Source organism: Calonectris borealis, chromosome 1 (genome assembly GCF_964195595.1).
Source record: "Calonectris borealis chromosome 1, bCalBor7.hap1.2, whole genome shotgun sequence".
Taxonomy (NCBI): domain Eukaryota; kingdom Metazoa; phylum Chordata; class Aves; order Procellariiformes; family Procellariidae; genus Calonectris; species Calonectris borealis.
In genome coordinates, this window is record NC_134312.1 from 97,648,806 (window position 1) to 97,669,977 (window position 21,172).

Genomic DNA, 21,172 nt, shown 5'->3' on the forward strand with positions numbered 1-21,172 from the left:
CTGTCTGCCTGTGCCGGAGCACTGTATTCTAAGAAAACAACCTTCAGCCTCTGCATACAAAAGTCAGAGTAAAGCAACAGGTAGGAGGCTAAATAATCTCCTAAAGCAGATGGATGGGATTATCTTCTTAAGAATGCTGTTGAAAGCAAAAGGATCAGTGCTCTGTGCTGAAGACCTTTTTGGAAAGGCAAGCAGCAACAGCAGCTGTTAGCAAACCTGTGGGAGGCTCACAGCTAGACCTTGCTGCTCAGCCCTGCGACTGGGCAACCCTACACTGAGTGATGCATCAGAGTCAATTGAATCCTTCTGGCTCTTTTTCGCAACATCAGCACAGCCGAGAGACAGCTGGGTTCTTTCTTCTCTTGTAGTGTGAATAGTCATCTAAGCCTGCTCCATATTAATACTGTGCTAAAACTGTCCAAATCCCAGCAACAGAGGCTTTCTAACATTAGTCACAATGAGTCAAGCAAGATGATGGTAGCTCTAGGCAGATGTTCCTCCTAACCCTAAAGCTTCCTACAATCAGAAAGCTGTGGTAGCCCTAGGCAGATGTTCCTCCTATCCCTAAAGCTTCCTACAGTCAGAAGCCGTCCTTCCTCCTTCATCTTTCACTGAAATGCTGAGGCAACTTATGACACCGGGAGAACACATTTCTTTCCAGGGACCTAGTGGTTACTACAGTCCTCAGCATACCTGGTAAGTCAGCTCTTTTATGCGCCTCTCAAACTTGCGGGCTCCTTTTTGGGCATCTGAATTGCGACGGAGTTCAGTCTCGAGTTCATTCTCCAGCTCACGAACCTGCAAAAAAGAAAAAAACCCTTGCCATTATGCTACTTATATAAAGCAGCAGATAATTTGGTTCACAGTTCAAAAAATGCTAATTTCCTCAGCATCTCCATAGAGTCGAATTTCAGGAACAAATCAAGATGTCTCCTTTCCATTCTGCTTTTTTATAAATGTATTTACACTGCACTAGCAAAGGTGCAGACGTATGCAAAGGCCAAAAAAGTTTAACTGAAGCAAGCATTGCAGAGGCTTTTCCTGGTTTTAGATGTTGGGGTTTTTTAAATTATTTTTTTAATCAAGGGCTTGGTCATCTGCTGTGCTACAACAGCTCATTGTAGCTGGATGATGAAGGGGAAGCATGCCTCCAAGAACTGCTCACCTGCATTTTATGAAGCAAAGCATTCATAGTATACCTTATTGACCTCTATGAACTCACCAGGCAGCCCTCGGACGCCTACCTGGTCCCAGTTCTGTAAGCAGGAGACAGTGGTCTGAAATTGGATCACAAACTTACCCTGGATTCCAGTTTCTGGATCTGCTTCTTGCCACCTTTCAGGGCTATTTGTTCTGCTTCATCCAGTCGCTTCTGGAGGTCTTTAATGGTTTGCTCCATGTTCTTCTTCATTCTCTCCAAGTGAGCACTAGTATCCTGCTCCTTTTTAAGCTCCTCAGCCATCATTGCTGCCTGAAAAACAACAATATTTTACAGCAGCTCCCTTAAGCTATTGAATTATGTCTCAGAGAAAGATGGGAGATTGATCTTGGATTATCCACTACTTGGATCATTCACTGTACCGATAGCTCCTGAGAGTATCTTGTGTGGACAGAGAAAACGCAAAGACAGAATAGCCTTGGAGGCCTTTTTTCCTCCATATTCTAATGCTGTGATTTAAGATTTTCCCCCCACCTTTTTTTTTTTTTCTTTTAGTATCTGTGCTATATAATGTCCTCATTTATAATGCCTACAAGTAATAGCCTGTGCTATTGCCATTCACTACAGACATTTTACCTAGAACTTATTCAAAATCTAATCTTGGTGTTTGGAGCTCTTGAAAGGTAGTAGATTAAAACAACTGGCAGACAAATTTCCCTGCACAGCAATAGATGAGAGCTGCCTGAGCGGCTCTAACAGCAGAGCAGTTTCTGCAATCTGTGCTGGAATAGGAAGCTCAGTTTCAACATCTTACATAGTCCCTGGCCATCTGTAAGACAGGTAACAAGGGTGCCAGTTAGCTCATTCCTGCTTTGATGTTTGTGCCTGCCACCAAGAGCCATTTGCAGATTTTGTACCCATCACCGAGCAGTCAACGGAAGACAGCAGTCATTGCAACCCAGGCTGGAGCTGAATCAAGGACAATCACCATCTTCTCTCTGGCAGGCAGTAATAGTGCTGTCAGCTGAGAAGCAGTAAAGACCATGGCAGAGGAATAGCTTTGACCAGGCACTCCAGACATGTAACTCACAGAAACCTCCAGTTCTAGTTTTCATTTTATAGGTTGGTATGATGTGATACATCAGCTGAACTCTGAAGACATGGATTTCTCCAGGTCTGTGGGAAATGAAACTATACCTGCCCAAATTATGTCTTCCCTAGAGGAAGAATGCACTCCGTCGCTCCTCCTGGGATCTTAGGCCTCATGTTTTTCCAATAGACATCTAGTTCTAGAGTACCTCGTTTGGGATTCAGTAATTTTGTTTCTCACGTCAGATTCTATGTACACCAGGAGACCAGTTAGCACTAGTTCAGTCTGAACTGGTTTAGCCTATCCAGGTGTATGATTTACTTGACTCAAAGGTGACATGACCTGAGACTTTGAGGATCAATGGAAACTGCATTCTTGGGGCAAAAAAACCCCAACAAAACAATCAATACCCGAACTTCAGGAAGAAGTCCTTCCTCTCTTATCTCTAGCCTGTTTTATTTTGGAGTTTCATCAGTTACCTCCAGATAACCGTGGAGCGCTTTGTATGTATGAGTTTTGTAACAAGCACAGAAATGGTGACCTGGGAAATACTTGGTTGTCCTAAGACATTGCCGTACTGAAAAGAAGTGAGCAAGGAACCAGCCTACTTACATCTGTGATCGCTTTCTTGGCTTTTTCCTCTGCATTACGGCATTCCTGGATTGATTCCTCCACTTCATTCTGCATCTGGGAAATGTCACCCTCCAGCTTCTTCTTTTGATTGATCAGGCTTGTGTTCTTTTATTAAGTTTTCCGCAAAGGAACAGTGGAAAAGGAGGAAAAGTGATGATTAGAGACATAACTTCTCTAAATACCATAGCATACCAAGGCTTACTGATTTTTGCAACTCATGGATTACACAGAGTTGTACAGGGCCCTTCACTACAAGAAAGACATTGAGGTGCTGGAGCGTGTCCAAGGAAGGCAATGAAGCTGGTGAAGGGTCTACAGCACAAGCCTTATGAGGAGCGGCTGAGGGAACCAGGGTTGTTCAGTCTGGAGAAGAGGAGGCTGAGGGGAGACATCGTTCTCTACAACTACCTGAAAGGAGGTTATAGTGAGGTGGGTGTCGGTCTCTTCTCCCACGTAACAAGCAATTTGTAAGGAAAGAACGAGAGGACGAGAGGAAATGGACTCAAGTTGCGCCAGGGGAGGTTTAGATTGGATATTAGGAAAAATTTCTTCACCGAAAGGGTTGTCAAGCATTGGAACAGGCTGCCCAGGGAAGTGGTGGAGTCACCATCCCTGGACGTATTTAAAAGATGTGTAGATGCGGTGCTTAGGGACATGGTTTAGTGGTGGACTTGGCAGTGCTAGGTTAACGGTCGGACTTGATGATCTTAAAGGTCTTTCCAACCTAAACAATTCTATGATTCTATGATTTGGGAACTGAGACCCAGGTACATGGTAAGGGCTGGCCTTTACTATGTAGCTTAGTTTCAGACTGAGGACATATTAAAAATACTCTCATATTAAAAATACTCTCAAAGCTGTAAGTATTCAGGTTTGGGTTTAGATAAAATAATAAGCAAGAGGCTGAAATAGAAGAATGAATAAGCCAGTTCATTTTTGAAAACTAACGATCCATAATCAGTTAGTCAACGAGGTGATTAAAACAGAAGCCCCATGGCATCATGGGCTGGAGGAAACATTGCAAAACATCGCCAACCTGTAGCACATTTTCGTTTCCTTCTGACCATTAATTATTTGGTGAAGAGAAGCTTTGGTTTTGTAGAAAAAATGCTGGCGCGTCAGGACATGCCCCCCCATGGCCCTGTAAAAACTGCAGTGTCCATCGTGACAAAGTCCAAAGGCCTATATTAATGAAGACCTGTGACTTTGCTGCGGGGTAGTTTCCTGCCCTGCACAATACACCTATTTGTTAGAACCCAATCTCTGCAGGGTTCAAAGATAACTCCTGTTATCTTCCATCATCGCTTTTTCTGGAAACTATTTAAAGCAGTTGGCTAAATCATTAATTCCAGCTAACTTGAAGGGAGTGAGATGGCTTATCTGCAGAGTGACTTACTTCCTCTGCCTCGTTTTCTCCTTTGAAGGAGGGCAAGGTGTCTCTGACTTAAGACAGCCATGGACAAACAGTATCAGTGCTTAATAGACAAGGCTCAGTTTAACCCAGTGAGGGAGAGAGCACAGAAAAAGCCAACCTGAGTGTGAAGCAGGTTCACACGTTCAGTGGCTTCCAGCAGTTCATGCTCTGCCAGCTTCCTCGCCCGTTCAGTCTGGTCCAGCAAAGCCCTCAGCTCATCCAGCTCCGACTGGAGAAGATTGTTCCTCCTGTCAGAGACCGCCAGCTGCTCCTTCAGATCTTCATTCACGTGTCCTGAGTCATCCATCTGCACCTGAAGCTCCTATAACAAAACAGATGTTTGGTTTTTTTCACTAGTGCAACTCCATTTCAAGCCACTGTGCTTACATAATAGGACCTCAGATTGCAGAGGTTGCATGGGGCCCGCCCCGAGAATTTCAGTGCTTCTTTATTGGAGAAAGGCTTCCTCCACACTGTGAGCTGAATAGCTTTTGTCGAATGTGATGCAACAGGGGAAAACCTGTGTGTTCAAATCTGTCAGAGCTGGCAGTTCTGCCAGCTCTGGCAGAACTAGCTGCTTAGGCGTGGGAGAGGTGATGACTTAAGAAGTGCCTTAGCAAAGCACTTTTTTTTTTAAGCTATTACGAATGTTGAAGCAAACAACAAAGCTGAATATACACACACTCCCTGTACTCCAGCCAAGTGACTTGCTCTCCACTTTTAAAGGACTTGCAAGCTCACAAGAAGATCATAGATTTTCAGTTCCTCATGCTGTAGCTTTCTGCCCTTGTGGGAGATTGTAGCCAGCAAGGGTTTTATGACTGGATCTCATCCAGCTTGTATGCAAGTCTTGGAAGAAAACCATATTTCGGTATTCTCTTACGCTACACGTGATCACTGAGGGCTTTCCCTGCACATCCCTGTGAGTAGCTTCTCTCTTAATTACCATCACAATTGCCGTTTTGCTCTATGCTAATGAAACGTAGCCCGCACCAGCCATTGGGTGCTTGGGACTGGCAGCTCTCGGAGTACCTTTATTTGAGTCTGCAAGACACGTGCTGACTTTGTTGCTTCTGCTGCATGCCTGTTAGCATGGCTGAGCTGGATTTCCATCTCATTGAGGTCCCCTTCCATCTTCTTCTTGAGCCGGATGGCCTCATTTCTGCTCCGGGCTTCAGAATCAAGGGTGGACTGCAGTGAATCTATGGCACGTTGCTGATTTCTCCTGATTATGGAATAAAGTAAAAAGGACATGAAGGATGAATGGAGTAATTTTCCTCTCTGCACAGGAACGTAGAACTCCATGCAACAGTACTTCATTTTCTGAAAGTGTCTCATTTCCAGAAATAGTATATTTCTGAACGACATACATAGCACAGGTTTCTAGTGCCTCACTGCCGTCTAGCTGGCTGGTGTGCTTCACAGCCTCAGCTAACTCCTGATCTGTAAGCACCGATAGCATCCTTCTCCCATGTTTCCTTTGGCAATATTGGAGCAAGGAGTTCTCTCAGATCTCTTGTAAACTCAAGCAAATACAGGTTTGAACCTAACAAGAAGCACTTCAAGCTTAGCGGTCACTTACCAAGATATTTACTGAATCATTTACTGGGATGTTTTACATCTCAGCCTTTTTATGAAGGCATTAGTGGAGGGGATTAATCAAACTGAAGGTAGGTAGCTACATTCTAAGCTAATTACTCTAGGTGCTCTTTATAGTAAATGGGATGTATAAGCTACAATTTATTGTGTCTTATGTCTTAAAGTAGATGTTGAAACAGATTTCTTATGCTCAATTATAAGAGGAATAATTCAGGAACAGAAATCTGTGTTATGGACATCTAAAGTTAGGAGAGATTAAGCCCACCCTAATTAACAGCCTGGTCCCCCTGTAAGGCAGTTTAGTACTAATTTAAAGATGGCAAAACAGATACAGATGGGTGCTTAATTTTCTTGACTCTCTAACAGTCAAGTCCTACAATGCAAGTTTTGCTCTCTTACAACCAGAAGGTAACTCAAAGCACAGCATATGACTCACACAGGGAAACATTTCTCTTGCTGCTGGCCAAGTTTTGCTGAAAGCGTAGGAGTTCTGGGAAATCACTGAGTCAACAACGAAAACCTTGAGGGCCTTATTGCTTCAGCAGGATACTGAACTGTGCCCTAGACTCCCAGGGAACAACACAGCATGTCTGCTGAACAACTTAGCAGCAAAACACTTATAATAAAGCTGAGGCAGAAGGCATTGATTAGGGTAGCTTGTCCTGAGACCTCTGTAATCCAGACATCTGCAGGACATTAGAAGATAGTATCTGAAAAGGCCAAAACATTATTTGTTTTTTAAACAATTAGTATATCAATCCTTGTATTTACGTTGGCCAAGGTGAGCCTTGGACTTCCCCTTCCCTACCCTTTACCCTATCAACAAACAATGACATGGTTCTTGGATTAATAGTGCTGCAACACTGACTAATTCAAGGCTGGAGTTTTCTGAAGAACTGCACACACACACTGTTGAAAATCTGGCCCAGCATAGCATTATTTTACGAGTGTAACTCTTCAGATTAGAGTTTGTGCTGGGTGGGAGAGGAGAGACAAAAGACATCATCCTCCTGTCATCTAATTGCTTTCCATTTTTCCTGTTTATCCCTTTTACCTGCAAGCTCCTCTCCTTTTATATTCATACTTTCTGTACCTCTGCAATTCTCACTGCTTACCCAAATGATGTACACATAACGGCAAGCTCCTCACATCCTCCCACAATCAGTGTAGCTATAATTGCATGAATTAGCTAAATGCAGCGGTAAAGATTGTCTTCAGATAACATAGGTTTGAGGACCACTGAGGTAGTACTGCTGATTTTGCCTGTGGTTCCCCTTGGGAGGCAGCCATCCTAGAGGATTAGGAGAAGGCAGCTCTCTAAACCTACTTGTCTCCATACTATAAACATATAGACTTAGTGGCCCTTGGTCTGCTGCGACTTTGGTTATGCCAGTCAGTTGTGTTATGGCTGCTATGTGATATGTATGATAGGCTTATGTGTATGCTGGCAGAGGCTGAACTGACAGGAGTATTTGAACTACGAAATGGTAATGTGGTAGGACTACCCTTTGGCAAATAATCAGAGCTGTCTTGGTTTCTAGTACGGACAGTATCTGCTTGTGCTGGCATAACTACCTGTGGTGCATTTGACTGCCTTGGGTCTTGAGAATATTTCTGGTCTTTTGAGATTTTCCCCTTAAGAAAACATGCTGCTTCCTGCACAGTACCTTATATTTTCCATTTCTTCCTCCTTTTCTGTCAGTTTCCTTTCAAAGTCTGCTTTAAGCTGAGAAAGTTCAAGCTGAAAACGAAGGGTCTTACTTTCTTCATGCTCCAAAGCTCCCTGAAATAGAAAGCACCAAGAGCTTGCAGGCCAGGAGTCGCTATTTTTTTTTTTTTTCCAAATGACAAATTACTGCACAAAGATGATCCTTTCACACTTTTCTTCCTTGTTTCCTCCCTGCCTCTCTCTCTAGGCCGCTTATGTGGCAAAACAATGCATTGATTTGCCTTCTAATGCAACTTGGCAGCTGCAAAACTGAGCAGCAAGCTCCTCAGAGGACAAATTGTCAAACAGGCCACGGCTCACAAAAAAAATACCTTAGGCCCTGCCTGCGTGGTTTTGGTATCAACAGATGTTCCCTGCTCCGCACCTCTGTACAGACACCCTCCAGAAATTCACGGGCTTGTAAGGGATAGGCAAAAGCTAAAGCAAGATTGTTGTTAGGAGGGTAAAGGGGTCCACGCATCCCCCAGCTCAGAAAGCTCTCTCCAAATCATGAAGTGTGGAAAGCCTCCCATTTATACAATCTTATTAGGCAATATGACTTCAAGGAAAGAAATAACAGACATCAGCTCTATATGACAAAATGCAAAAATACTCTGTCCGCTCTTTCCAATTAACATGAAGACAACTCTATGAAACAAGGGAGATTTGTTCCTATTTCTTTGTTCTTACATTTCTCTCATATACGGGAGTCAAGAACTAAGCTGACAACAGCCCATAGTGAAATAAAAGGGCCTCTGACTTCCAGTGGCATTCTGACTCTTTGCTGCTCGCATCACACAGGGAAGGGGAGCGGAACTGAGCACCATATCTTTTGGAAGCGCTTTCTAAGGGTAGAATTGCACAGGCTTAGCTATGCTTTCCTCAAGAGATGATGGAAACAAAATGGAGGTTCTGAAGACAAAGCTGTACAAAATCCTCGCTAATCTCCAGCCATCATGCAGCAGCTACAGGTCAGACGAATGCACGCTTCATGCCAAGGAGCCACAACGTATTAATGGGAACAGCACGCAGGAGTACCGTGTCACCATTCTGACTGCCAGAGACCCAAACTCACAAGGAAGGGAGAAAATCTGTATTAAACTATTTCTTTCACTATTAAAATAAAATACATCACCACTTTACTTTCGTTAGTTCCTAATTTCACTGAGCTTTTAGGAAGCTGTTCCACACAGTCCAGGAAAGTAAAGCGTGCCCCTTAGATCCCTCAAGAACCGATGTATTCTTTCTAGTGAGAGAAGTTTATTGACAGGGCACGTAATCACTCTTCACATCTCAGAGCTGTGGAGGAAAGACATGCTCTTTCCTCTGCTCTGATCGTGACACCTGTTTGTTTGGCTGTGAAATCCCTGCGAGGTATAAAGCATCCTGTAACAGACAAAAGAAGTTGCACAGCATTTAAGGTATTAACAATCCCTGTCACTGGGTGATGTTTGGTTTAGCAGATATTATTTAGAGTACAATTCACAAGAAATGCAGCCTGCACTAAAAATGCCTTGCTATGTGCTGTGTTGCTTCTAGCCAGCAACACCTACACCCCTTCCTAGCACTGCAATGCACCAAACTTTAAAAAAACCTGACAACCCAGCCCTTTAAGTGAATAATCAGGATTTCCAGTCGGCTTGTTCCGTATTGTTGGTTTGTTTCTGGAAACTGGGATGAGGCATCCCTCTTGGCTACGTGCATACTTGTCGCTGTAGAAATTAATGCAGCGATGCTAAGTGTCTTTACCAAACTCCTATGGGAGTCAAAGATTTTCCAAATGGCCTGTTTTCATTTGGTTTCTGAGACTGCTACCATTTTTTTAAGCAGACTGCAGCATCCAACACAATATCTGAGACCTTATACAATTTAAAGTCATCAGGAGGTTTGTCGTCTTATTCTCAAACCCAGGAAATGGTCAATTTTTTGTTGGAAACTAGACACTAGAAATATCTGATAAAATAAGACCATAATTCTCAGCAGTTCCTGATTCCTGAAAGACAGAAATATTCTATGCTGAAGCGAGCTAGAGGGACTGGATTTTCAGTAGGTGAGCAGAAGATTTCTGAGCTTCCTGAAGGGGAAAAAAAACCCCAACCACACAAAAAACCAAAACCTACAAGGCACCTCCTTTGAAAGGGCCTCCACTTGATGATCTTACAGCTGACATCTCCAGAAGTCACTAGTCACTCTTGAAAACAGTGGCTAGCAGGGCCGGAGGAGCTGGGTGCAGAAAGGTTGCACTTGCTAACAATCAACACATTGGCTGTGTTGCTGAGAAGATGAAAAAGGAAGGAAAATTGTGATAAAGACACCCTTTCCTCTTCCCTTGAGCTTTCTTTCCTTACCTCTGCTTCTTCCAGAGCCAGCTGAACTTCTGACTTCTCTTGTTCAACCTGTTTCTTGATTTTTTCTATTTCATGGAGGTTCTTGTTTCCTTCACTAATCTGATTGGTCAGATCAGAAATTTCCTCTGAAACAAAAAGGATGGACAGATTTAGCGATCAGAGTGTCCCAAACATACTGCAATTCACGGAGAGTGAATACAGGACCTGTGCCTCAAACTACTTCCTCAAGGGCTCGTCTGTACACAAGTGCTGCCTTACTTTCAGTTACAGCAACTTTTTTTACCTGACCGACTTGAAAGCACAGACTTTCTTGTAAATGCTTTTTGAAGTGGTTATAGTGGTTTAGTTTTTATCTGTGATCTGCAGGCTAGCAACACTGTGCTCTGCTTTGGGAGCTATCTAGGCTTCATCCGCTGCATCTCTGTCACTTTTCTTGTTCCTCCCCTGAGACTGGTACCTCTGCCAGTGAGTTTCATTGACAGGTGAGCAAAGGGAAGCCTGCTGTCCTCTGGCCATACCAATTTCTATGTTTAAAACCTTCATTGCCAGCATCAGTCAGTGTCTCCAAACACATCAGAAGGCTAGTCTCAAGGATGAGATAAATGTCTTTCCCCACAGCTGTTACAGGGCGCCTGCATCCCTCCAGCTGTCCACTGGTGTGGCTCTTGCGCTGGACGCGGGGCCTGAATTAAGCCTACCTTGGAGGTTCTTGTTTTCCCGTTTCAACGTCTCCAGATGATCCAGCGTCTCCTCATAGGCATTCTTCAGCTTGAAGAGCTCGGTGCTGAGGCCACGGGCCTCCTTCTGGGAAGCCTCCAGCTCAGCCTGTGACTCCTCGTACTTCTGTTTCCAGTCATTGATGATCTTGTCGAACCCACGCTGCTTCTTGTCCAGGGAGGCAGCTGCTGAGTTGGCCTTCTCCAGGTCAATCATCATGTCTTCCAGCTCGTTCTGCAGCCTGTGCTTTGTCTTTTCCAGAGAAGAGCACTTGGCATTGGCCGCCTCGATTGCTTCCTCAGCTTCTTGCAGGCGAGCGGCAAGCTTTTTCCTACCAGGTGGGAAGAGACAGTGAAGTGACTGAGAGCCACTGCTGCCATGTTATCCAGAAAAACGGACACCAAACCAGTATCTCAATAGATCAGTTTTGAAAGCGAAAATTGCAGGGGGGTGGGTGGGAGGGGGAAATCAAGCCTCTAGAGAGGCAAAAAAACAGCTTAAATTATGAATGCTGACATGTGGCAGATAATTTTGTTCACGTGTGCATGTGTGTGAATATTTGAAATTGAGCTTTTGAACTCTCAAGCAGCAGTCTGTTACTGGCTAGCTGTAACCAGGATGGGCTGGTTATAAATTTTGGTAACACCTGGTCTAAATGAAAGTGCCATATACCTGCAATTAAGAGATATGAAACAGAACCACCAGTTAAGAGGCTGGTCACACCTTGGGCTTCTGTTCATAGACTATTTAGGTTGGGAAAACAGGGGGCTGGGAGTCCTGGCAAGAAGAATAGGCCCTGGAAAGAAAGGAGGGCCCAGAAAGAAGGAAGTGAAGATGCTAGATAGAGAAAATGTACTGGAAGTGTGGGAAGATCCTGCAGATCAGAGATGTGGGGAGGCAGATGCTGGAGATGCTCAGAGACCCTGCCCAATAACACCTGAGACTGGAAACTGTGAGCGGCTGCACAGCACGAGCCAACATGACTTTCTGCCCTACCTTCCTGGAGCAGCCATCATCTCCCTGCTGGGAAAGCAAGTCAAGACCTAGGGAACGTAGCACTGGGCCGGGGAAAAGCAAGTGAGTGTGCGAGATAACCAAGTAGGGTAATCTAATCTTGTTAGTTCTTAAGTAAACCCCAGTATCCATATGGACTATCCCATGGACAAGGACTCAACAGAAACATTAACCTGCTCAAGCAATGAAAAGAACAGAAGAAGAAGAGCCACAAATGACAGTAATGAGCCAGAGGGCTTTTTTCAACCAGATTGCCCTATTTCCTTAGCGCCATAACAAGACGCAAGAAGCACAGTCCTCCCAGCTGAGGGCACAGTGAAGCCTATGTAACCCACTTACTTGGCATCTTCCAGCTCCTCAGTTCTCTGAATGGCATCGGTCTCATACTTTGTTCTCCACTGTGCCACTTCTGCATTTCCCTTGGAGAGAGCCCGCTGCAGCTCTGCCTTGGCTTCTTGCTCCTCCTCATACTGCTCCCGCAAGAGATCACAGTCGTGCCTGGCCGCTTGCAGGGCATGAGCCAGGGCATTTTTGGACTGCAGGGATTTAAAGGTCACAGCATTGCAGGGTTACCTACAGCAAAGCCCAAACAAACAGCCCCTAGAAATTCAAATGGAGGCTTAAGCCTTTTTTCCTTTTTGTCTCTGGCCTTAACAGTTCAAGTCAAGTGAGGTAAGAAGTGTTTGAAGTCATCCCTAACTGGTGACATGCTGAGGAAGCTATCAAGGCTGAAGAGAATCTAACTGCTTTGGAGAAGCATCCAAACTTTTAAGATGCAAGATCTGAGATTTTGGCTATACTGCTTGGGGTAAGTTTTATTTAGCAATTACGGACACTGATTATTTTCCCAAACTCTTCTCCTGTGACTTGCCTCAGTCAGGGGCAGGAACAGTACAATTACCAGGAAGCGTTCTCTTTCCTATGTCTCATTTCAGCTTTTATCCAGGCTACAAATGAACAGGAACAGTCTTCCCCATTCCATCTCAATGAATGGGACACAGTCAAAGCATTACCTTGGTTTCCTCTTCTAGCTGTCTCCTAAGTTCTTCAATCTGTTGTGTAAATGATGTTTTCCCCCGGGACAGCTGACTTATCAGTGACTCCTTCTCTTCAAGCTGTCTGATAAATTCACCTGCCACAGGATTTAACCAAAGGAAAAAAAAAGGTAAGACCAGGAAATTACAAAATCCCAGCCAAAATCAAAATCCCACCTGTCTAATTCTGCTGAGGAAAAGAACTAACAGTGATTGTGGCTGACCTCTTGTGAAGCTTCTTCCAAAGTCGTAACTATCAGACACTTCACCAGGATAGTTTTCCTTAGGTGTTTGTTTGTTTGGGGTTTTTTTCTTGGTTTTGTGGGGTTTTTTTATTATTTGTACTGCAAATACCTTGATTCATTAATTTTAGTTCAGCTCGTGGATCAGACTAGACTGATGCTTACTTTCACGTGCAGTTGTAGCTGGTTTTGTTTATACTTTTCTTCACTACTTTGTGTTGTTTTTTCACAGACTTCTTTTCAGAGGGCTCCAAAGCACCCTGAGAACCTCACAACGACCAGCATACAGAACAGAGGGATACATAAGGAAAACTTCGTTTATCACAAGAAGGGCGTCACTGCAGGGTGGAAACCACAGCCTCATAGGAGTACATAGAACTAACATGAAAAGAGACAGGAAATGAAAAATATGTCTTCAAAAATACACTGAACAGTGATCTCTGATGAGGATGCAGAGATTAAATAGTACTACTCTGGCTAAAAAAGGTAGCAAGCGCTTAGTGGACATGTGATATTTTTGGTCAGATGTGAGTATCTTCTAGAGTGCAATGCCCAAGGTCATGCTGAAGAAGATGGTATTCACGCAGACAGCAGCAGTATGCCTACTCCTTCAACTTCCCTCTAGCATTGCAAGATAGATGTACATATCCTTGTTCCTGAAAGTGGGTGCCTAGCCTGCACATCCATTTCAGGTCATGAGGTGGTAGCACGGTGTGCTGGTAAATATGGTTATAGGTTTGTTTTAAAAGCCTCTGCCAACCAAGGCAAGGTTGTCCCCCCCCCCCAGGGTTATAAAAATATTGAAGATAGGAAAGTCAAAAAACACAAAGCCACTGCTTCATCCAGCAATCCTAATCCAGCCCCCTTCAAGCAGATGCCCTTGCACAATACATCTCACTGACACAGTGCTGAGTCACACTTGATAGACTGTTTCCCAGTAACTTATCTTAGGCTGAACATGCACATACCATTTTCACTCTGGAGTTTTGTCTTCTGAGTAGTGAGGTCATTCATGAGACGAGTCATTTCATCCAGTTTAGCTTTTGTCTCGTTCAGATGGTCTTCGTAAGTGCGACAAAGTTTCTCTGCGTTTGCCTAACAGGAATCAAGAGACAAGACATACAAAGCTATAGTCTCCAGGCAGACACTTGGAAGCGGTACCCTTCCATATGTATCCTTTTTTTGTTTGCCTTTCAGAGAAATGGCAGGTAGCAAAGACACAAATACCACAACTGTAAAGCGGGGAATAGTAGGCCTGTGTCTACAGTCCCAGGCCAGGGGTCTCCCCATCAGACCACCTTCCCCATTTGTTTTCCCTGAACTGTGTTCTGAACTAAAGCACCAGGGTAAAAAGACTCTGCAAGAACTTCAAAAGCAGTCACATGCCTATGAAGTTCAGGCATAAGCCTCCTCGTAATTGCTAGATGGGAAAATCACCTCCAATGAAAATTGCTTTACTGATTCTGCTTTAATTGCCATTTATCATAAATTGAGTTTGATGACAGCTTTCTAACTCTCCGAATACTGAAATTTCTTTTCTTCGCTTGCACTGAAAGAACTCTTTAGAGTGCTCTGAAAGCTACCAAGATTATCTACTCAGGAAACAAAATCCACACTTCAGCCATGGGAAGTAAAAATACACGATTGTCATGCAAGCCTTTGCTTTGCACTAGTTGCTAACATGGGTCAAAACTGTGAACCAAGGGCAGGATCTGAGAGGACTCTGCTCAGGATGGGAGATATCCAGCCTTGGATGGCATCACCCCAGTCATCACCAGCCTGGGAGAGCACAATTTAAGTGACATGGTTTTGTGCTCTGAGATATACGGGTAAACAATATGCCTGCGACGGGGGATGCACTATGTGTTTTAGACAGGCATGTTAATTGCTGTCCCATCTCCAGATAAGAAGACTTATACCACCAGCTGGGGAAGGGGGACACTGTGCACATAAGCACCCTCAGATTGCAAAACACCACCTTCTAAAACACTTCAGCCCTACCAGGTGTCCTGGGAAACCTTCAGACCAGCCTTAGCTATACATCATCTTTGGGGGTTTGGGAAGCCTCAGGACTCTTACTTTTCCCTTGACCATCTGCTCCATGTTGGATGACAGATCGTCCACTTCCATCTTCAGTTCACTTTTCTCCTTTTCCAGTTTCTGCTTGACCCGCTGCAGGTTGTCCAGTTGCTCTCCCATCTCAGCCACGCTGTCTGCATGCTTCTTCCTCAGGGTGGCAGCTGTGGCTTCGTAGTGCAATGTGGCCTCCTCGAGGTCCCGCCGCAGCTTCAGGAACTCTGCCTCACGTTTCTTGTTCATCTCCAGCTGGGCAGCTGTGGCTCCCCCAGCCTCCTCAAGTCGCTCGCTTAATTCCTCCAGCTCTCGGGCCAAATCTGATCTCTGCTTTTCCACCTTGGCTCGAGCAGCTCTTTCTGCTTCCAGCTCCTCTTCTAGTTCTTCTATACGAGCCTACCAAAGAGACATGAGCGCCTTTGGGTCACCTTTATGATGATTCCCTTTGGAATACCTTGAAGCACCTTACAAATTGTTAAACCCTCTGCCAGCCCACACTTTACAACACAGGTGGAAGCACAGAAACTTGCCATTTGTGCCAATAAATCGGATCTTGAGCTAGAGTAAGAATGATGAGTCACATCTTTCTCACAGTAGATTGCTCTCCAAGCTCTAGTTCAAGACATTTGGTCAAGTGCATTGATCTTATAATACTCGTGCTTAACATTCAGCTGAAGTACATGCAAGAAGTTATTTGATAGTAGGAGTAGCAGCAACAAATTGTTGTTGAAGGGGAGGGATTCTTTGTTCCCATTTTAAGAGCTCTGTGACTGAAGTAGCCTCTCTCTAGGAGTGTTAAGACAGGGTTTCAAATACAACAGTGTATAGAATTGCATGAATAATGAATATTCATTGGGACAGACTTTTTTATGAAACAGTTATTTTGACCGATCTACACTTCATGTCCAAGGTATGCAAATGTTCTTTATTTACAAAAAAGCAGCTGATATTTTGGGTCAAGACATTTTGTTTGGACTGTGCTGACTTTCTTTGGCCTTTTCATTTCTGTTGAAAAATTTGGGTCAAGACATTTTGTTTGGACTGTACTGACTTTCTTTGGCCTTTTCATTTCTGTTGAAAAACAATTTCTGTTGTGCATTTGAGCCCTTCCCCCAAATTTCAAATCCATGCTTATCACTGCTGAACTCCTCCCCAGCATCCACCCTCAGCTCCATGTTTTGGAACAATATTATTTGCTTAAAACAGAACACCAGAGCCTTTCTGCCTTGCCTGAAACCACGAGCATTCTGTGGTCATATGTCCTGCCACTGGGAAGGAACCACTGTAGAGTGAGCATCCTGAGGGGAAAAGGGATCAGTCTGGAAAGCTACAGAGTTGCACCACTTTGGGACTCAAAGCTAAGCTGCAGCTAGCCATGAAAAATCTCTGCAAAGCCCTTCAGTGAGGAACAAAGAGAAACTCATCCTATGATACGCAAGAAAGAAGCAAGCTGACCTGAAGCTCCTTGATCTTCTTCTGCAGCTGCATCACTATAGCTTGTTCATCTTCTATCTTGGAATTCAGCTGGCTCATTTCAAATTCTTTCCTGCCACGGAAAGGAAAAATACTACTGTGACAATTTTCCCTGTAGCTTCAAGTTAGGCTTTTGCAATTTTTAAAGAGCTGTTCAATAAAACTTCTAATGTATCTAAAAATGAAAGCCATCCTCATGTATTGCTATTTGCATGAAAACACATCTTCCTCTGAGCAGCGGTTTCCAAGTCAAGACTCTGCATGCATTTGTGCAGTTATATCTCTGGTTCTTTGTGTCATAGAAAATTAACGTTATTTTCAGACTCAGTGGAAAAAATATATTTAACAGAGTCAGGTCTTTCAACAATAATGACATAGCTAGTTAGGATGAACAACTTTAGAGACTTCCTTCAGCTTTCTCCTCTAAGCAATGAAAAACATAAATACCTTTATTTTTATTTTTTTTTTAATGCCGGAAAGTGTAATGAATTCTAATGTTTCAGGTATACTGTGCACAAGTAAGAGTGATTTTCCCTCCCTCCTTGACTACACACTCTCTCCTCTGTCATGGAATTTCATTTTAGCCACCATCAGAGCAGGATGACACACCTGAAGGCTCTGAAATGACAGTGGTAACTGTGCTGCTTTATTTTGTACAACAGAATCATCCTCTTACTTTTTTAGCTTTTCTTCCATCTGCAGCTTATCGTTCTCCAAGTCCATGACACTCTCTTGGGTCAGCTTCAAATCCCCTTCCAGTTTGCGTTTTGCCCTTTCTAGATCCATCCTCACTTTCTTCTCTTGTTCAAGTGAGCCCTCAAGCTTTAGGAACAAAGTCACTTATTAAATATATTGAACACAGATGGTTTACAACGGTCAGATGTATGCTAAGCCCAGCTTTGGGCTGAGCTCCAGCAGGCGGCAAAGCAGAATTACTTAAGTACAAGCATCCTATTCTACATTTTTCGTTTTCTGGCAGCCAGTGGACATATGGGCTAAAGAAATATAACATAAAGGTTAGTCCACGCTTTACATTTGTGCAAGCATTACACTTCTCTTAGGAAAGTTCTGTTTGACTTCATGCCAGTTACACTGCAAATGCAAACTGAGTGGATTTCCCCTCGTTGTCACACTCTTTTCAAAGGCTGAACTACACAGTTAAGTTTTTATAGCATTCCTGTAATTATACTTTTTACAGACAGTACAACAAGGACTGCATTTCTAAATCCTCGATCATTTCTAAAAGGACAGGAATACATTTCAAAGCTTTGCAACATTTCAGACTCATGAAACTGTAAGTGGTGGACAAACAAGCCTGGGGAAACATGAAGGCAGAGCCAGCTTACATCATCGACTTGCTGTTCCAGTTTCACTTTAGCTTTGCTCAGGGTGTTGACCTTGTCCTCCTCTGCTTGTAGGTCATCCAGAACTTGCTGATGAGCTTCCTGCAAGGACTTTTTCTCCTTGGTAAGTTTGCTGATATTCTCATCAAGGGTCGCCATTTCTTCTGTCAGGTTTTTGACCTGTGTGGGAGAGGAAGATGTATTTGTAAGACTTTGAAGCAAGGGATTGTCATAACCTGGCTCAAATGACTGTCTGTACTGAACTTGTATGCAGGAAGACGATGGAAAGAAAGGGATCTCTCCCCCCACAACCCCCTGTGGCTTTTTGAGTGAAACTGCCACCAAGGGAGCCAATGTGTGCCTGTTCTTGTTGTGGGTTTAATACATTCTTTAAACATACTAAATTCTTTTCAGTGTCGCTCTCGTTGTGGTGGACTCCAGCTTCTGAATCTCTCTGGGAGAAGTAGGAGATGAGCCTTACATTTACAGAATCTAAGAGGAAGAGCTGGAAGAACCCATGGTTACAGCAGAAAATTGTTTACTTAAAAAGGCCCAAGCTAGACTTTGAAATTCTTCAGCTGAATTGCAGCAGAACTCACTTCAGAAAAAGGGAAACTTAGGCTCAGAGTTAACACTTTTTCCCTCAAGAGGTCAAATAGCTCTGTATATACTGATCCTTCAGTGTGTGACCTGTGTAACAGACAGTGTAAAACCATCAGAAAACCCGTACTTTTGTCATAAAGGTAATCCATGCCCAACCTCTTTTGAATACATTGTGAGGTACCTTGTTTTCAGTGGCATGCTTCTCTTTCTCTACTTTTGCAAGTGTTATTTCAAGATCATCAATATCCTTCTTGAGCTCAGAGCACTCATCTTCCAATTTTCTCTTCTTAGAAGTCAGCTCAGAATTCATCTCTTCCTCATCCTCAACCCGCTCCGTCAGTTCTTTGACTTTGGCCTCCAGCTGAATCTTGGATTTAATCAACAAGTCGCATCGTTCCTCGGCATCTGCCAGAGTGTCTTGCTCCTGGTGTGGCACAAGGAAGAGGACAGCAATGACTGCCTGGCCTTTTTTCTTTCTCACTTGTCCCCTATCCTCTAAGTGGACAGAAAGCCTGATCCAATGCTACAGAGCAGCGTAAGGAAAATTTCCTACTCCTGATTTCAGAAGATAAGACTAACAAGTAATTAACAGAGCAGGAGGAGACAGTGGTGAACATGACCAGTCATATGTAAGAGTACTTCCATATCTAACTGCCACAGACATTGCCTTGGACAGAACCTGTTAAGATTTGCATTGCTAGCCCACCTGGTTATATGCTAGAACATGAGAATTTCTATCCACTCTAATTTTTGGCAAGACTCTGACAAGACCAACAGCTTATTTTAATTGAATTGCACTAACACTCTGGTCTGTAAGCCTTTAAGTTTCAAAGAACATCCAATAAATATATGAATATATGTGTCTACTCACAGCTTGGAGCTGGAGAAGCAAATCATTTTTTTCCTGAACTAAAGAGACTTGCTTTTCTTCAAGTTCCTTTCTCCTGGCTTCAGATTTTTCCAGGGCCTCCTTCAGTTTTAAGAACTCTTCCTTCATATTGGCCATCTCCTTTTCAGTTTCTGCAGACTTCAGAAGAGGTTTGATCTTAAAGAAAAGCTTCATCCAGGGCCAGTTCTTCACAGCCATAAAAGCGCGGATGTTCCACTGAATTACAAGAAGGGCGTCCCTGGTTTAAGAAGAAAACAAACAAAATTCCCTAAAGCTTAGCCTGAATTGAAAAAGTGAGAATTTTTTTGATTCTCAGACAGTTTTGTGGCTTTGTTCTCAGTAATATTAGGAACTTGTACTGGGTTCCAAGACACACAGGAAACTTCCTGCATACCTCTTGATTTTCAGGGACATGAAAAATTTCCAAATCTGATTTTTACCAGAGCTGCAGGCCACTAATACACAGTTGCTATTACTTTTATCATACATCTACTTTAAACCTTTAATTTAGGGTTAGTTATAGCCTTAGGGAGTGTAATAATGCATTCAACATATAATTAAATGGTAATGACTATTATCTGCTAAGATTTAAGGGGGTGCCTTCATACCTGCGCTCCACTATCTTCTGAAACTCAATCCGCATCAGTCTGCCACGTGCCCTTGCCTGGATCATCGTTAAGATTTTCGCAAGTCTCTCGTCCCTCATTTCTTCTAGGTGGCCCAAGAGACCAGCCTTGAAGAACACCTGGTACATGCACAGATGTCATTTCACCATAACGAATGATTTTATTCCAGAGTTACACAGACCTTATTGAAATTGTTCAGAAGAATGGTATTTTTATTGACACATTCTAAAGTAAAAGAGTATAGACGGCCAAATACTACTTGCATCAGGGACTGCACTGTACAGTTCCAAAGTTTTTTTAAAACCAGGTCTCATCTCCCCAGTTTTGAATAGGCCAAACTATTTTATTGCCACATTTTTATTGCCACAGTACTTTTCAACTGTGGCAGGTTGAGAGCAGACCAGCTGAACCACAAGTCCCAACTCCCAGGGGTCCCTGCTCATGGGATCATGTCATAATTGCACATGGCTTCATTTCAAAAGCTGCAACTGATCTTGCGGTCCATATATGTTCGAGTGTACCTATATTATATTAAATAAGCTATTGTTTTACCGGGGGGCATGGAGCATCAGCTGCTACTGTGTCCGCTTGTAGTGTTGCTGTAATAAAAGCTTTGTGGGAGCTTGAGCCAGAGAAATAAAATTCCTCTAACACAGCTTAAAAATTAATATCACTTTGCTGCTATATTGCTGGTTCCCTGTATTATTAACTCCTCATTAATTGCCACCACCAGAAATTGCATAATGTCCTATTCTGCAAATTAGGTATTAGATCCATCACTTTTCTCTTTACATAAGCGGTGATGGTCTTTTCTGGTTACCTTGGTGTGTCCGAAACGATATTGGTTATGGTCAACATCTAAAGATGCCAGCAGTTTTTCAGCAGCTTTTCTGCTATCCACAAACTTATCCTCTGGGATTGCGCCTGGATTCAGAATGCGGTACCTGTTAATAACAGATGAGCAATGAGTAAAATTGGCCTAGATTCTGCTTTTTTCCCCTCCCCTCTTCCCCCAAAACTTAAAAAAAAAAAAAAAATCACCTAGGGTCATTTCCTACTTTGCATCTACACAGACACAAGCAAGAGCAGAATTCTGCTTTCAATGTTCAGGCAAACTGAATGGAAAATAAACTTGAATGGAATAAAATACCTCAAATAAGAAAGAGAAGACATGCTTTGCTTATTTTCACTGATAGGTTAGGAGAGG

At 43.3% G+C, this 21,172-nt stretch overlaps 1 protein-coding gene across 3 annotated transcripts in view; it reads right to left on the reverse strand.

Annotated features, from left to right (window-relative positions):
- The window catches only part of MYH15 (myosin heavy chain 15), a 52,518-nt gene that overhangs the window by 3,259 nt on the left and 28,087 nt on the right, over window positions 1-21,172 (reverse strand). For all 3 annotated transcript variants that reach the window (XM_075168915.1, XM_075168934.1, XM_075168924.1), the window contains 19 exons: window positions 20,786-20,909; window positions 19,948-20,084; window positions 19,322-19,577; window positions 18,632-18,874; window positions 17,851-18,027; window positions 17,181-17,326; window positions 16,487-16,577; window positions 15,038-15,427; window positions 13,927-14,053; window positions 12,696-12,814; window positions 12,022-12,218; window positions 10,650-10,999; window positions 9,952-10,076; window positions 7,563-7,678; window positions 5,329-5,521; window positions 4,415-4,618; window positions 2,862-2,987; window positions 1,301-1,471; window positions 694-798 (listed from right to left, as the gene is read on the reverse strand). In XM_075168915.1, the coding sequence (XP_075025016.1) occupies window positions 694-798; window positions 1,301-1,471; window positions 2,862-2,987; window positions 4,415-4,618; window positions 5,329-5,521; window positions 7,563-7,678; window positions 9,952-10,076; window positions 10,650-10,999; window positions 12,022-12,218; window positions 12,696-12,814; window positions 13,927-14,053; window positions 15,038-15,427; window positions 16,487-16,577; window positions 17,181-17,326; window positions 17,851-18,027; window positions 18,632-18,874; window positions 19,322-19,577; window positions 19,948-20,084; window positions 20,786-20,909 (3,397 nt within the window). The remainder of the gene's footprint in view (window positions 1-693; window positions 799-1,300; window positions 1,472-2,861; window positions 2,988-4,414; window positions 4,619-5,328; window positions 5,522-7,562; window positions 7,679-9,951; window positions 10,077-10,649; window positions 11,000-12,021; window positions 12,219-12,695; window positions 12,815-13,926; window positions 14,054-15,037; window positions 15,428-16,486; window positions 16,578-17,180; window positions 17,327-17,850; window positions 18,028-18,631; window positions 18,875-19,321; window positions 19,578-19,947; window positions 20,085-20,785; window positions 20,910-21,172) is intronic.